At 48.6% G+C, this 12,196-nt stretch overlaps 2 protein-coding genes across 2 annotated transcripts; one reads left to right on the forward strand and one right to left on the reverse strand.

Moving 5' to 3' along the window:
- Positions 1-3,007: 3,007 nt before the first annotated feature.
- LOC128879935 (uncharacterized) lies at positions 3,008-9,974 on the reverse strand. Its single transcript, XM_054129510.1, has 7 exons — positions 9,883-9,974; positions 9,362-9,804; positions 7,363-7,509; positions 7,015-7,296; positions 5,744-6,575; positions 3,692-5,529; positions 3,008-3,585 (listed from the first exon to the last, which is right to left on the reverse strand). Exons 1-7 carry the CDS (start codon positions 9,972-9,974, stop codon positions 3,008-3,010), a joined length of 4,212 nt encoding a protein of 1,403 aa, XP_053985485.1.
- An 875-nt stretch (positions 9,975-10,849) lies between these two features.
- LOC128879472 (uncharacterized) lies at positions 10,850-11,709 on the forward strand. Its single transcript, XM_054128636.1, has 2 exons — positions 10,850-11,562; positions 11,639-11,709. Exons 1-2 carry the CDS (start codon positions 11,117-11,119, stop codon positions 11,685-11,687), a joined length of 495 nt encoding a protein of 164 aa, XP_053984611.1. The 5' UTR covers positions 10,850-11,116; the 3' UTR covers positions 11,688-11,709.
- The last annotated feature ends 487 nt before the right edge of the window (positions 11,710-12,196 follow it).

The raw sequence follows: 12,196 nt of genomic DNA on the forward strand, positions 1-12,196 counted from the left end.
CTCTCTCTCTCTCTCTCTCTCTCTCTCTCTCTCTCTCTCTCTCTCTCTATGAAAATAACGTCTGAATAGGTTGGGATATTATTTGATGGAGGTGACGATATTGAATAATGTTAATGTATATGATGTCTAAAGTAGATATGATGATAGGAATAATTTAAGGGCGTAAGTTTTGTCCCACCGACAGAAAGTCAAACCAAGTTTGGTCATTTTGAATGTAAGTAATTTTTCATTTTGCGCCGACTAGGAAAAGGTTATCTAAAATAATTTAATATAAAGGAAATAGAAATTTAATATATTATTCAATACCATTTAATAGAAATGAAATAGAAATTATTTCATACTTTTAAGCAATTATATCTAGAACTGGTGAGTATTCATATCAATTAAATAGAAATTTTTTTTTTTTAATTTATTTATTTAATGTCGCATCAGCTTTTTAGCTATTAGCGACCACATTGCAATACATTGTTATATTTTGTGTCTCATTACATTTTATTTCACATACATTACTTGGTTTTCTTCTGTCTAACAAATTTTAAACTACCTAAGACTAATTTTTTTTTTTTTTTTTTTCTTGGGCGGGTGGAAAAACCTTCATAGGCACCGAGCGCCGGTGGACGATGCCAGCGTCCGGTAGTGTGAGATTCCTACTCACTAAAAAACCACCCGCTTCCCACGTTAGCCCCCCGGACCAGACCTGCTTTCGCATAACAACAGTCCGGGGACGTGGCAACTAGGCCTCGTTAGGGCCTCCGCCGGTCGGATAGAACCGAAGCTAGGGGGAGCCCGGAGTATCATCCAGGCATCCCTCCTCTCTCTTGCGACGCAGCACACGCTCCACGTAGTGCGCGACCGCTTCCCATTCGGTCGGCCCCCGCAGCATCACCCCCACGATGTTGTCGGGGGTGACGTCTCCTACGAGGGCGCCGAGATCTACCCTATCTCTGGCGAAGCGGTCACACACGAAGAACGTATGGAGCGCGTCGTCCCTTGCTGCGTCGCAATACCGGCATCCCGGGGATCCGACCTTGCCCATCCTCGACAGGTACGCACGGAAGTACCCGTGGCCTGTGAGGAACTGGGTGAGGTAAAAATTCACCTCACCATGGGTCCTAGATATCCAGGTGGCCAGATCCCCTATCAACCGAGCCGTCCACCGACCCGGCTGGGCAGCCTCCCAGCGTTGCTGCCATGCACGTAGCGTGGCTGCGCGCTCGTGGGACACGGCTTCGGCCCGCCCAGTCTCCGAGGAGCGTTGGAAGATGTTCTTCCGCTCGAATGCAAGCAGGTCGATGGGTATTACCCCGGCGACCGCTTGCACTGCGCACTCGGAGACGGTCCTGTAGCTGCACGCCACCCGAAGCGCCAGCTAGCGCTGTACGACAGACATGCAGCTTCTGTACTTACGGAGCCGAAGGGCATCTGCCCATATTTCGGCTCCGTACAGCAGGACGCTCTGGGTTGCCGAGAGCAAGAGTTTCCTCTTGCTCGGCTTCGGGCCGCCCACGTTTGCCATTAGTCGGCTAAGTGCTGTCGCCAACGACGCCGCCCTGACCGAGACCCTCCGGATATGTTCCGCGAAGCTGAGCTTGTTGTCCAAGACAACACCCAGGTACTTCGCGGACCTCCGGGTCTGGATGGTCTCGGTCCCAACAGTCATCGGGACGATGGTGGGGATACGTCGGCGTGTCAGCATGACGATTTCCGTTTTCGGAATCGCCAGCTGCAGCCCGTGGTCCTCCATCCATCGCCCCACTCGGCGCACGACCTGGTTCAGCTTGAGCTGAGCCAGCTCGGCGGTCCGCGCCGTGATGACCACGGCGACGTCGTCAGCATAGCCGACGAGGAACGAATCCTCTGGCATACCCATGCAGAGGAGGCTGTCGTACATGACGTTCCACAGGTCGGGCCCCATGACCGATCCCTGAGCAGCACCCGCAGTGATCGAACGTTCACGGAGCCCATCCGACGTCTCGTACAACAGCTTTCGGTCCCGAAGATAATCCGCCATCACTGACAGTAGATACTCCGGGAGCCGAAACGTTGTTTCCAACGCCTCCAACATGTCTGTCCACCGTGCCGTGTTGAACGCGTTCCGTACGTCCAGCGTCACCAGCAGGACGACGGGTCTCGCGGCGTGGCAAGCCGTGTCGGCGACGCGTACAGCGTCTACCACGCGCGAGATCGCGTTCACGGTGGACCTCCCTTTTCGGAAGCCGTACTGGTGGTCCGAAAGACCTCCAGCGGCCAAGATCGCCTCGTGCAACCGGGGTTTCACCAGTCTCTCCATCAGCAGCCCGCTTGTGTTTAGCAAACAGAGCGGACGATACGATGACGGAGATCCTGGTTCCCCTTTCCCCTTGCTTATCAACGCGAGCCGGGCGAGCTTCCACTGCGCCGGGAAAATACCCGTGTACAAGCACGCGTTGTACATGCGCAGCAGAAGATCGGGATACCTCTTCGCAACCACTTTGCCGTCCGGCCCAGGAGCCTTGCGGGGCTTCATAGCCCCGGCCGCAACGGCGAGTTCCGCCGCCGTGAACATTGGGACGTCCGCCCCTGCCACCGGATCGAGATCGTGTCTCCTCACCGGATGTGCAGGGAACAGAGCGTCCACAATGCTCCGCATCGTGGTCGCGTCCAGTTCCGGGCTCGCGGAACCTAAGACTAATTACATACTAAATATCTTTAATTATTTTGATTTTCTCAAGATAAGTTATTATTCCTTTTACATGTTTTCTTTCATTTAAACATTGTTTAATATTTACAGGAAGTTTTACTTGGGTTCTGATGTTTTCACTAATTGAACATTTTAGCAAAATATGTTTAATGGATAATGCTGAATTACAATTTTCACATCGCGGTCTGTCAGATTTGGATATTATCTACTGATGGGTAAATTTTGTGTGACCTATCCTTAGTCTTGTGAGAACAATTTGTTCCCTTCTTGAGAGGGAGAGCGCTGGGTTGTTCGAGTATATATTATCTCTTATTTTGTGTAGTTTAGTTAGATTTGGTGATGTCCACTCCTGATTCCATTTGTTAAGAACTTTTTTAGACAGGTATGATGACCAGACAGGTTTTTGACAGGTATGATGATTCGGTGATGTCCACTCCTGATTCCATTTGTTAAGAACTTTTTTAGGCAGGTATTTGTAACCAAATCGGGATGTTCGGGAGGGGAAATCAACCGGTCGCTGACTAGGAAGTGACCTGGAGTTAACGGTTCCAGATCACGAGGTTCGTCGAGGAGCGGCGTCAACGGTCGGGAATTCAGGCAGGCTTCTATGCGGCAGGGAAGTGTAGCCATCTCCTCATAAGTCAGGGTGGCTTCTCCGATGGTCTTCTTGAGGTGAGTTTTCATCGACTTCACTGCAGCCTCCCACAATCCTCCCATATGAGGTGAATATGGAGGTATAAAGGTCCATTCCGTCCCCTCGTTTGCTAAGACTTCCGCCACTGTCTTGTAGAATTGTGAGGATGCCTTGAAGAGCTGGCTGAGGAGACCATGGGCTCCCCGATCGCATGAAGGTTGTGGCATTGTCGCTGAATAACTGAGCGCAGTGTCCTCGCCTCGCAGTGAATCTGTGGAACGCAGCCAAAAATGCAGGTGAAGTTAAATCAGTGACTGCATCTAAATGCACCGCTTTGGTAATCATGCAAACAAACACAACCACGTAACCCTTCTGACTTTTGTGTCCTCTCTCTTTAGCAGTACGGAGAGCAAATGGTCCGGCGTAGTCCACGCCTGCTCGCAGAAAAGGTTTCGAGGGTTGGAGTCGGACAGTTGGCAGATTACCCATTCGTTGCTGTCCAGTCAAGGCTCGCTGACTGACGCAGAGCACGCGGTCATGCAGAATCTGCTTGACACGGACTCGACACCTGGGTATCCAAAATGCTCGATGAATCGAGGCAGTAGTCGCGTTCACGCCTCCATGCAGCGTTTTGTGATGACCATCTCTGATGATCAGGGTCGCCAGATGGGACGTTCGGCTCATGATCGCTGGATGACAACGAGACTCGGCGAGGTGAGTGTTTTTGAGTCGTCCTTCCACTCGAAGAATGCCATCTTTATCTAAAAAAGGACATAATGTTTTTATAGAGGACGAGGTTGAAACCGAGACCCCTCGCTGAAGTCTCTCCAGCTCCTTAGCAAACGAGTCCTGCTGGCTCAACCGTATGACGATGAGGAGCGTCTCCCGAAGCTCGAGGGTTGTCAGAAACTCTGGTACGCAGGTAGCTAGTTTCCTAGCGCAAACCTGGAATCGTCTCATCTGCGCGGTGACTCGTATCAGATGATCTAGGTTAGAAAAGCGCCTGAGGTAGTGATTTTCTTCTTTCGTGGTTATTGTCAGCGTGGTAATGGCTTGACGTTCCTCAGGGAGAAGTGTCGGTGGTTCCGGGACACTAGAAACTGGCCATTGATCCGGGGGATTGATGATCCACGACGGTCCAGACCACCAAAGGTCCGAGTGGCGAAGGTCCTGGCTTGAAATCCCCCTCGTGGCCAGATCAGCTGGATTTTCGTGGGTCCCAACATGGTACCAGCAGATCCCAGGTTCGCTTTGGATTTCTGCCACCCGATGTGCGACGAATGGCTTCCACCGAGACGGGTGAACTTTGATCCATGCCAGAACCACAGTTGAGTCGGACCAAGCTTGTGTTGAAACGTTGGTCCATCCTAATCCCCTTTTCAGGCTTGTCAAGAGACGAACCAGTAGGACAGCTCCACAAAGTTCCAGGCGGAGGATGCTGATCGTCTTGATTGGAGCTACCCTTGATTTCGTCATCAAGAGAGATACGGTGGAAGCTGCATCCTGACGAACGATGAGATACGCTACTGCGGCGTAGGCGCGTTCCGACGCGTCGCAGAACCCATGGAGTTCCACGGAGCAGCCCCTTGGAGAGAACTGCGTCCACCTCGGCACCGAGATCCTGTAAAGCAGCGGTAGATCCAGTCGGAAGTGGGTCCAGCGATGCGCCAAGGTCGGTCCGAGAGATTCATCCCACGTAACTCCTGCTAGCCAAAGATCCTGCAACAAAACTTTGGCCAGAATGAAAACAGGTGTTAACCATCCCATAGGATCGAATACCCGGGCTATCTCCGAGAGAATGGAACGCTTAGTCCAAACAGCGTTCGGATTCACCTCCCCGACGATAGATCCTCTAACAGCTAAGGTGTCATGGCCCGTGTCCCATTTGAGTCCCAGCGCTCCATGTACCTCAGGATCCTGGAACACCTTGTGAGCAACTAGAGATGCGCGGAGTTTCGGGTATGAACTGGCCCACTTGTCGAGTGGGAAGCCAGCGGAGGCGAGGATATTAATCAATTCCCCTTGTATTTTCCAGGCATCCTCGGCGTCATCTACATAGGTGTTGTCGTGTAGCACCTGGGAGGCCAAGGGGAATTGGTTTTCCTCATCGTAGGCGAGCTGCCTAAGAACCCCATGAGCTAGGTAAGGAGCTGGAGCGGTACCATACGTTACCGTATTCAAGCGGTACTCCGTGACCTTATCTCCTGGATGCTTCCTCCACAGGATACGCAGCCAATCCTAATTGTCTGGGTGGATCAGGATTTGTCGGAACATCTTCACGATGTCCGCCGAAAATGCCAATCTTTAAAGTCGACAGCGAGTTACAACCGTCCAGAGGTTCGCCTATAATTTCGGACCCGATAAGAGCGTGTCGTTAAGCGAAGACCCGATGGAGGAGACCCTCGACGCGTTGAAGACAACGAATCTACTTTTGTCCCTCCATCGTCTTCCAAACGGCGTAATGTGGAATATAACATCCATTGTCTTCCTCTTCGAGTGAGGTTGTAGCGGCGACCATGTGTCCCAAACGGTGGTACTCCTCCATGAAATCCACATAGTTTTGGCGCAGAACTAGATCCCGTTGTTGGCGTTGTTCGGCTGAAAGCAGCATCCTGAGCGCAGCCAATCGGGTGGTCTCCACCCGGGGAGGCGCGTTTCTAAAGGGCAAACGTACAATGTAGCGACCCGAGGAATCACGAACCGTGGTGTCCTGAAGTTCACATCTGAGTGCATCAGAGGTCATGGGGGTTGAAACAGGAACTTCCTCGACCTCCCAAAATCGTTTTAAGTCTGGCAACTCCTGGTGACGAACGTGCAGCACCCGTGCTGTCCACCCCGGCTCCGAAAATCGAATCGATCCCATCAGCGTCCAGCCAAATGGAGTCAGCACCGCCGTGGGGGTTCCAGGAGGTCCCTCGCGTCTATCCTGCAACAGTTGGCCACAGATATCGGCTCCAAGGAGGACATCGACGTAGCCAGGTAAGTTGTACGAGGAGTCTGCCAGCAGCAGTCCTTTAATATGCTCCCAATCGCCGTTTTCTAGAGGATGGGACGGCGTGGGTGCGGTGAGGCTCTTGGTGACCAGCGCTTCCAAGGGGATCCGAAACTCCTTGTTGACAGGGGAGCGAAACTCCACCGAAACCTCGGATCGAGCCGTACCTACCTTGGTACCCTGGTAACCTGTGAGCTCGACGCGCACTGATCTTCTCCTGAGGCGAAGGGTTTGTGCTGACCACTCGTTGAGGAAGGAACACTCCGACCCTAAATCAAATAGTGCGCGAACATTGAGTGTCCGACCATCCGGCCCCTTCAGGAGAACACGTGCGGTGACAAGAAGAGTGACGCTGCGAGAACGGCATGGGACGAGCAGGTTGGAACCGGTGACTCCGAGCGTCTCCCATCAGCGACCTTGGAGCAAGCATCGTGCAAGGTTGTGTGATGCAACTCTCTACACACCCAGCACCGAAAATTAGGGGTACAATTTTGCATCTGGTGCCCTGAAATCAGGCACGAAAAACAAACACCAGACTTCTGTACAAACTCGCTACGTTCACTAGCTGACAGACTCTTATATTTTGTACAGGCCCCCAAGGCGTGTCCACCAGCACACATCGGACAGTGTCGGGTAACTTTCACCTTTCTGGAGTCCGCGACCTTCACAGCCATCGTGGTACGTGTAATCGAATTGCCCCAGACCGACCAGACGACATGGGTTTCGGAGTCGCAGCGATTTCCGAGGGTAACGCGGTCGACAATGCATGCACCCGATTCTCCAGAAACGTTTCCAAAGTTTCGTAGCGTGGAATCACCAGAGGATCGGTAAGCGAAACTTCCCACGCGACACGAGTAGGTTGATCCAGTTTCTCCGTACACAAGAATAAAAACCATTCATCCCATTCATCTACAGGTTTGCCAAGAGCTGTGAACGCCTCTTGAGTTTGGTGAAAATCGTCCAGTAAACGCTTGAGTTCGGACGGGCTAGCTTTCGATATCGATGGAATGTTTATCAATCTCCGCATATGGGCAGCAGAGAGAACGCGACGGTTACCGAAATGCCTCTCCAAGGACGTCCAGGCTCCTTTGTACTTTCCAGCCGTGGTGGGAGTCAGGGCGAGCATCTTCTCGGCGTCGCCCGACAGGCACGATTTTAGATACTGAAATTTACGCACCTTTGAAAGTTTGGTCGAATTATGCACTAATGAGACAAACTGGTCTTTAAAACACTCTCATTGTATTAGGTCCCCGGCGAAGGTCGGAAGGTCGAATTGGGGGAGCGAAGCCTCAGGTTCCTGGTCCGAAGGAGGGTTGACGACGGTCGAAGGAGTCATGGTGGTAATCCACTCGTCGATGGTTGCTCCTTGACTCAAGTACTCGTATTCAATGGAGGTAAAATAATCAGCAGTCAGGTACGATTCTGAACTGTCCACTTTCACCACGATGGCGAGCAGAAAATTCGCGCCAATATTGCTCGAGTAACGCTTGTCTTCGTTTGAGCAAAGCTAACATGATATTTTCCTTCCCCGATTTTTTAAGATTAGTTAAAAAACGCGAAATTCGGGTACCCAGTTCGCGCTGGGTGACCAAGAGTTCTGTCGTCGACATGGCTTGATAGGCTCGAAAGAATTAAACAAAAAAAATTAATGTAGGTAATAAAACTAAAGTAAAAACAAATTGTCAAGACCCGTTAAACTGTAAAAGTCACACGAGTTTATCTCGAAAGTTCGTTACACCAACGGTTGAGACCAAACGCTATCACCAACCGCGCGAACTATTGTTTGTTTCGGCGCAAGGTACGTAAAAAATGCCCGTTAGCGCTTTCAAATTTGGAGTCGAGCGTTACGGGCAACGGCAACTCCTAAGGTTCACAGAAAGTCGATTAACGTACTTTTGCACTTGCACTTGCACTATTATTTATTTTTCAGATTGCACTGAACACGATTCACTCGTCGCGGCGACAAGAAACCGAAGGGAATACAGTAAGACCGACGGCGAGAACACGGACGTTTCAAACCGACTCTTCGGAACAAAGGGTTCAACACTCCAATGTTTAAGAGCAAAGAAAATACGGAAAAAATTCCACGGACTATCGATGGCACGATGATATCCGGCTCGAAGGACCAAATGTAACCAAATCGGGTTTTACCGTGATTGGGAAAATTTCCGATTGATTACTAAAGGAGTATCGGGATCGGCTGAACAAACGGATCAATAGATGCTCGATTGAAGTAGTAAAGGTAGGCGGGTTCTAAGCCATGCGGCTCCGAGGGGGGAGCGAGGGAGGGGGAACCGAGAGCGAGAGGAGGTGTAGGGAGGGGAACCGTGGGGGGGGGTAATTATTACCTACGGTCGGTAAGGTAGGATACAATTATTACCTACGGTCGTTAAGGTAGAGGGGGGACACCACCGGTCGGTAATTATCAGTGATCGGTAAGAAAGAAAAACGCAAATTTTACATGTAACGAAATAAACGCGTAAGGATGGGGGAAACCGTCCTCTTCGCGCGCAGGAGTGGGGGCGTCGTTGCGGACCTCGCGGGTTCCCTCTCTCTCGCGCCCGAGTATTTTCTTCCTCGCACTCATGCCCCGTGCAACATATAATATTACATTACAATCTTTGACGCAGCCATCGGTAGGAACGTCTCGCAACGATGGCCTCGAGCAGATGATCCAAAAACGCAAAGTTTGCAAATTACAATCCGGCAGCAAATCTTTTATTTGCGCGATACAATTCTTCAAGGACTAGATATTAAAGAAACGGTAGAAGTGACATCATTCTTTTGATGATGAGAATACTGGAGAACGTGCGAAGGAAACATTACACCGGATGAGAATATGATATGGGAGGAAATGCGCTAGAAAGAAAGACACATATATCCAAGCTATTTCTTTTTTATTGATAACTGTATTCCAGCATTACATCTAAACCTAATGCTAACAATTCAGAGTCAATCAATGAATGACGCTCAAAATTTTCATGTTCAACAATTGCCTTTGCATAATCCTTAATTTCAGCATTTTGTATTATTTCAATAAACTTGTTGTACTTACATTCTACCAGGTACAAGTTTTCAGACAGCCAACTGTACATGTGATCGATACAATATTCGAAAGCGAACAACTTTTGTACGGTTTTTTCACTCATGAACATAGAGACGGTAGAATCTGAGAGTTTTGCGAGTTTTACGTCATTTAGTTGTCGGAGTTTAACTGTTACGTCATTAATGCTTATCGGCTCGCTCGAGGTTCCTGGTGTATCAGCAAAAATCTGCAGAATGTTATGCCTCTTTCGTAGGAGATCTTTCCACGTATCCATAGAAAATTTAATTTCGTTTCCACGAGAGTCTCCTATAGCCAACTCTACGTCGCAGGAACCACCGATTTGAACCCCGATGTCAAGATACTTGTAGAATGTATCCGTCAGGGGATATCTCCTCCCCAGTATACGCACCACGCGTGTTACTCTACGTTCCGAATGAACATTATCGCCATCACTGAAAAGAGAAACAAAAAATTATAAAGGATATTAAAGTTTGACTGCATATTTTGCAATATTTTGTCAAAGAACTTACTGTGTGCGCGAGTTCTTTGTTAATGGTTGGTTGAACTCCTTGTTCGGAAGATTCTCTCGCGTTGCTCGAGCGATTTCAGCATTGGACCACATCGCTGATGTTTCGATACGAGGCGATAGAACGATGTTGCGAACAATGATTGAAAAAACGCGTTTAGACATTTTTATATAACACCCCCCACTTTTTGTTAGATGGACAAAAAAAAATGCTAAAACAGCAAATCTCCCCTCCCACACACATTTCACTTTCTTATCCACATTTATTTTTAGCATACACATCTTTACGTAGCGCGTGATCTAATTTTGTTTATACGTAATAAGACCCTCATCATCGCGGAGTCATTCTAATGAATTGATACATCAGTGGTGTCAATCCCAAAGACATATGAACGTCCTCAGGAAAACATACGAAAACAGCGATACGGAATATGAGGGGGAGTACGAAACTCTGCAGGCAGTGTCATCATAGTAGGAGCATATCATGTGACAAAATCATGTGACAAAATCACGTGACCTAGAGTATAAAAATTGTGCTGCAGATTGAACTGCATTCAAACCGTTTTGTAGTGACTCCCAGCGAAGAAGTGAGTGCAACCATGGAAGAACTCTTGGAAATGGAAAGTCGATTGTGGGACCAGGCCGATCGATTGACATTGCAAGAAGAATACCTCGCATGGGAAGAACGATGCAACGAGTGCCTCGAGTCGCTGGAAGAACATAGTCGAGCAAAACGCACTCGATTATCGATTGGTGTTCAACAATCGTTGATCGCTCGTATCGCGCGTCTCGATAGTCTAAAGTATTCGTTGCGCAGACGTTTCGTGTACGAAGGTGCCGGCCATTCAAGCACTGGACTCCTGTGGCGTGAAATAAACACTGCGTTCGAGATCCGCGTATTAACCGATGCTGTTTTGAATTCGCACTACATCGAACCGCGTAACTTTCTTCAGGATAAGAGAGACGTTGTGCTCAAGCATATACGGGGTGCATTGGTGAAACATAAGACACTAAAAGTGAATACCGCGTTTAATGGGGAGTTTGTAGCGGGTGATAAACGCTCGAACAAGACTATCAGCACAAAGAACTGTGAAATCCTTGGCGAGATCAATCTCGAAGAGTGGTACGAGCAACGCGTCGTCGAACCCACCCTAGCATCGCTGGAAGAATTTCAAGAACGGGATAGCGGATGAGCGCTGTCGCATATACTCAATTTAATTGTTAACGTGAATAAATATATGCCGCTGCATGCTGGATGTATCATACAATTACCACGAGAAATACGACTAAAGAGAGCTGTAATCAACGTATGCTCGAACGACAATGCAAGTTTCGCGTGGTCAGTGGTGGCTGCTCTGCATCCAGCCGAAAATCACGTATATCGGACATCGGCATATCCTCATTATTCAACGGTGTTGAATATCCAGTATATCGAATTTCCAATGACATTGAACCAAATTAAAAAGTTTGAACACGCCAACAGCATCTCCATCAACGTCTACTCCACTGAAGAGAAGAAGGTTCTACCGATACGGCTCGCCACACGGAAGATGGAGAGACATGTCAATTTGCTGTACTTAGAAGGAGCAAACGGCGTGGGACATTTCGCGTGGATCAAAAACTTGTCCCGCCTCGTGAGCTCACAATTGAGTAAACATAAACGCAGAAAATACTTTTGCGATAGGTATGTATATAATAATACTTTTTTTCTTTTTTAAATATGTTATGTTTGAAAAAAAATTTATATCTTTTTATTGCAGATGCTTGCACTACTTTAGTTCGAGTGAGAAGCTGGATCTCACACCGTAGATTGCGAGAAGATGAACGAATGCGCAATCGTATTACCAGATTATGAAAGCAAGTGGCTCAGCTTCGACAACTACATCCGGAAAGAGCGACTTCCATTTGTAGTGTACGCCGACCTCGAGTGCATTCTGGAGAAAACTGATCGAGAAGCGCCAAGATCCACATACCAGCATCATAAAGTATTTAGTATTGCATATTATGTTCAATGCGCGTTATTTTATCAAATAACATACAAATGGATGATTTAACGAGCGAACAGCAGGAGGCATTTCGCAACGCGACGCATTGTCACATTTGCGAAAAACCGTTTGGAGAAAACAATACGAGGGTTCGCAATCATTGCCATCTAGCCGGTCGCTACAGAGGTCCCGCGCACTCCAATTGTAATCTAAATTATAAAAACTCTTTTTGCATTCCCATAGTGTTTCATAATTTGTCCGGTTACGATTCGCATTTTATTATCGAAGAAATAGCTATAGCTTTCGAGGGTGCCGTCAGTGTATTGCCGATAA

Source organism: Hylaeus volcanicus, chromosome 7, assembly GCF_026283585.1.
Source record: "Hylaeus volcanicus isolate JK05 chromosome 7, UHH_iyHylVolc1.0_haploid, whole genome shotgun sequence".
NCBI classification, from domain to species: domain Eukaryota; kingdom Metazoa; phylum Arthropoda; class Insecta; order Hymenoptera; family Colletidae; genus Hylaeus; species Hylaeus volcanicus.

Bases quoted from the DNA above. Each gene is read 5' to 3' on its own strand.
- LOC128879472 (XM_054128636.1), top strand. From the start codon at position 11,117: ATGCCGCTGCATGCTGGATGTATCATACAATTACCACGAGAAATACGA. The intron at 11,563-11,638 runs GTATGTATATAA...TTTTTATTGCAG, and splicing joins AGAAAATACTTTTGCGATAG to ATGCTTGCACTACTTTAGTT.
- LOC128879935 (XM_054129510.1), bottom strand. From the start codon at position 9,974: ATGTGGTCCAATGCTGAAATCGCTCGAGCAACGCGAGAGAATCTTCCG. The intron at 9,805-9,882 runs GTAAGTTCTTTG...TTCTCTTTTCAG, and splicing joins ACAAAGAACTCGCGCACACA to TGATGGCGATAATGTTCATT. The intron at 7,297-7,362 runs GTAACCGTCGCG...CGATATCGAAAG, and splicing joins GTCCTTGGAGAGGCATTTCG to CTAGCCCGTCCGAACTCAAG.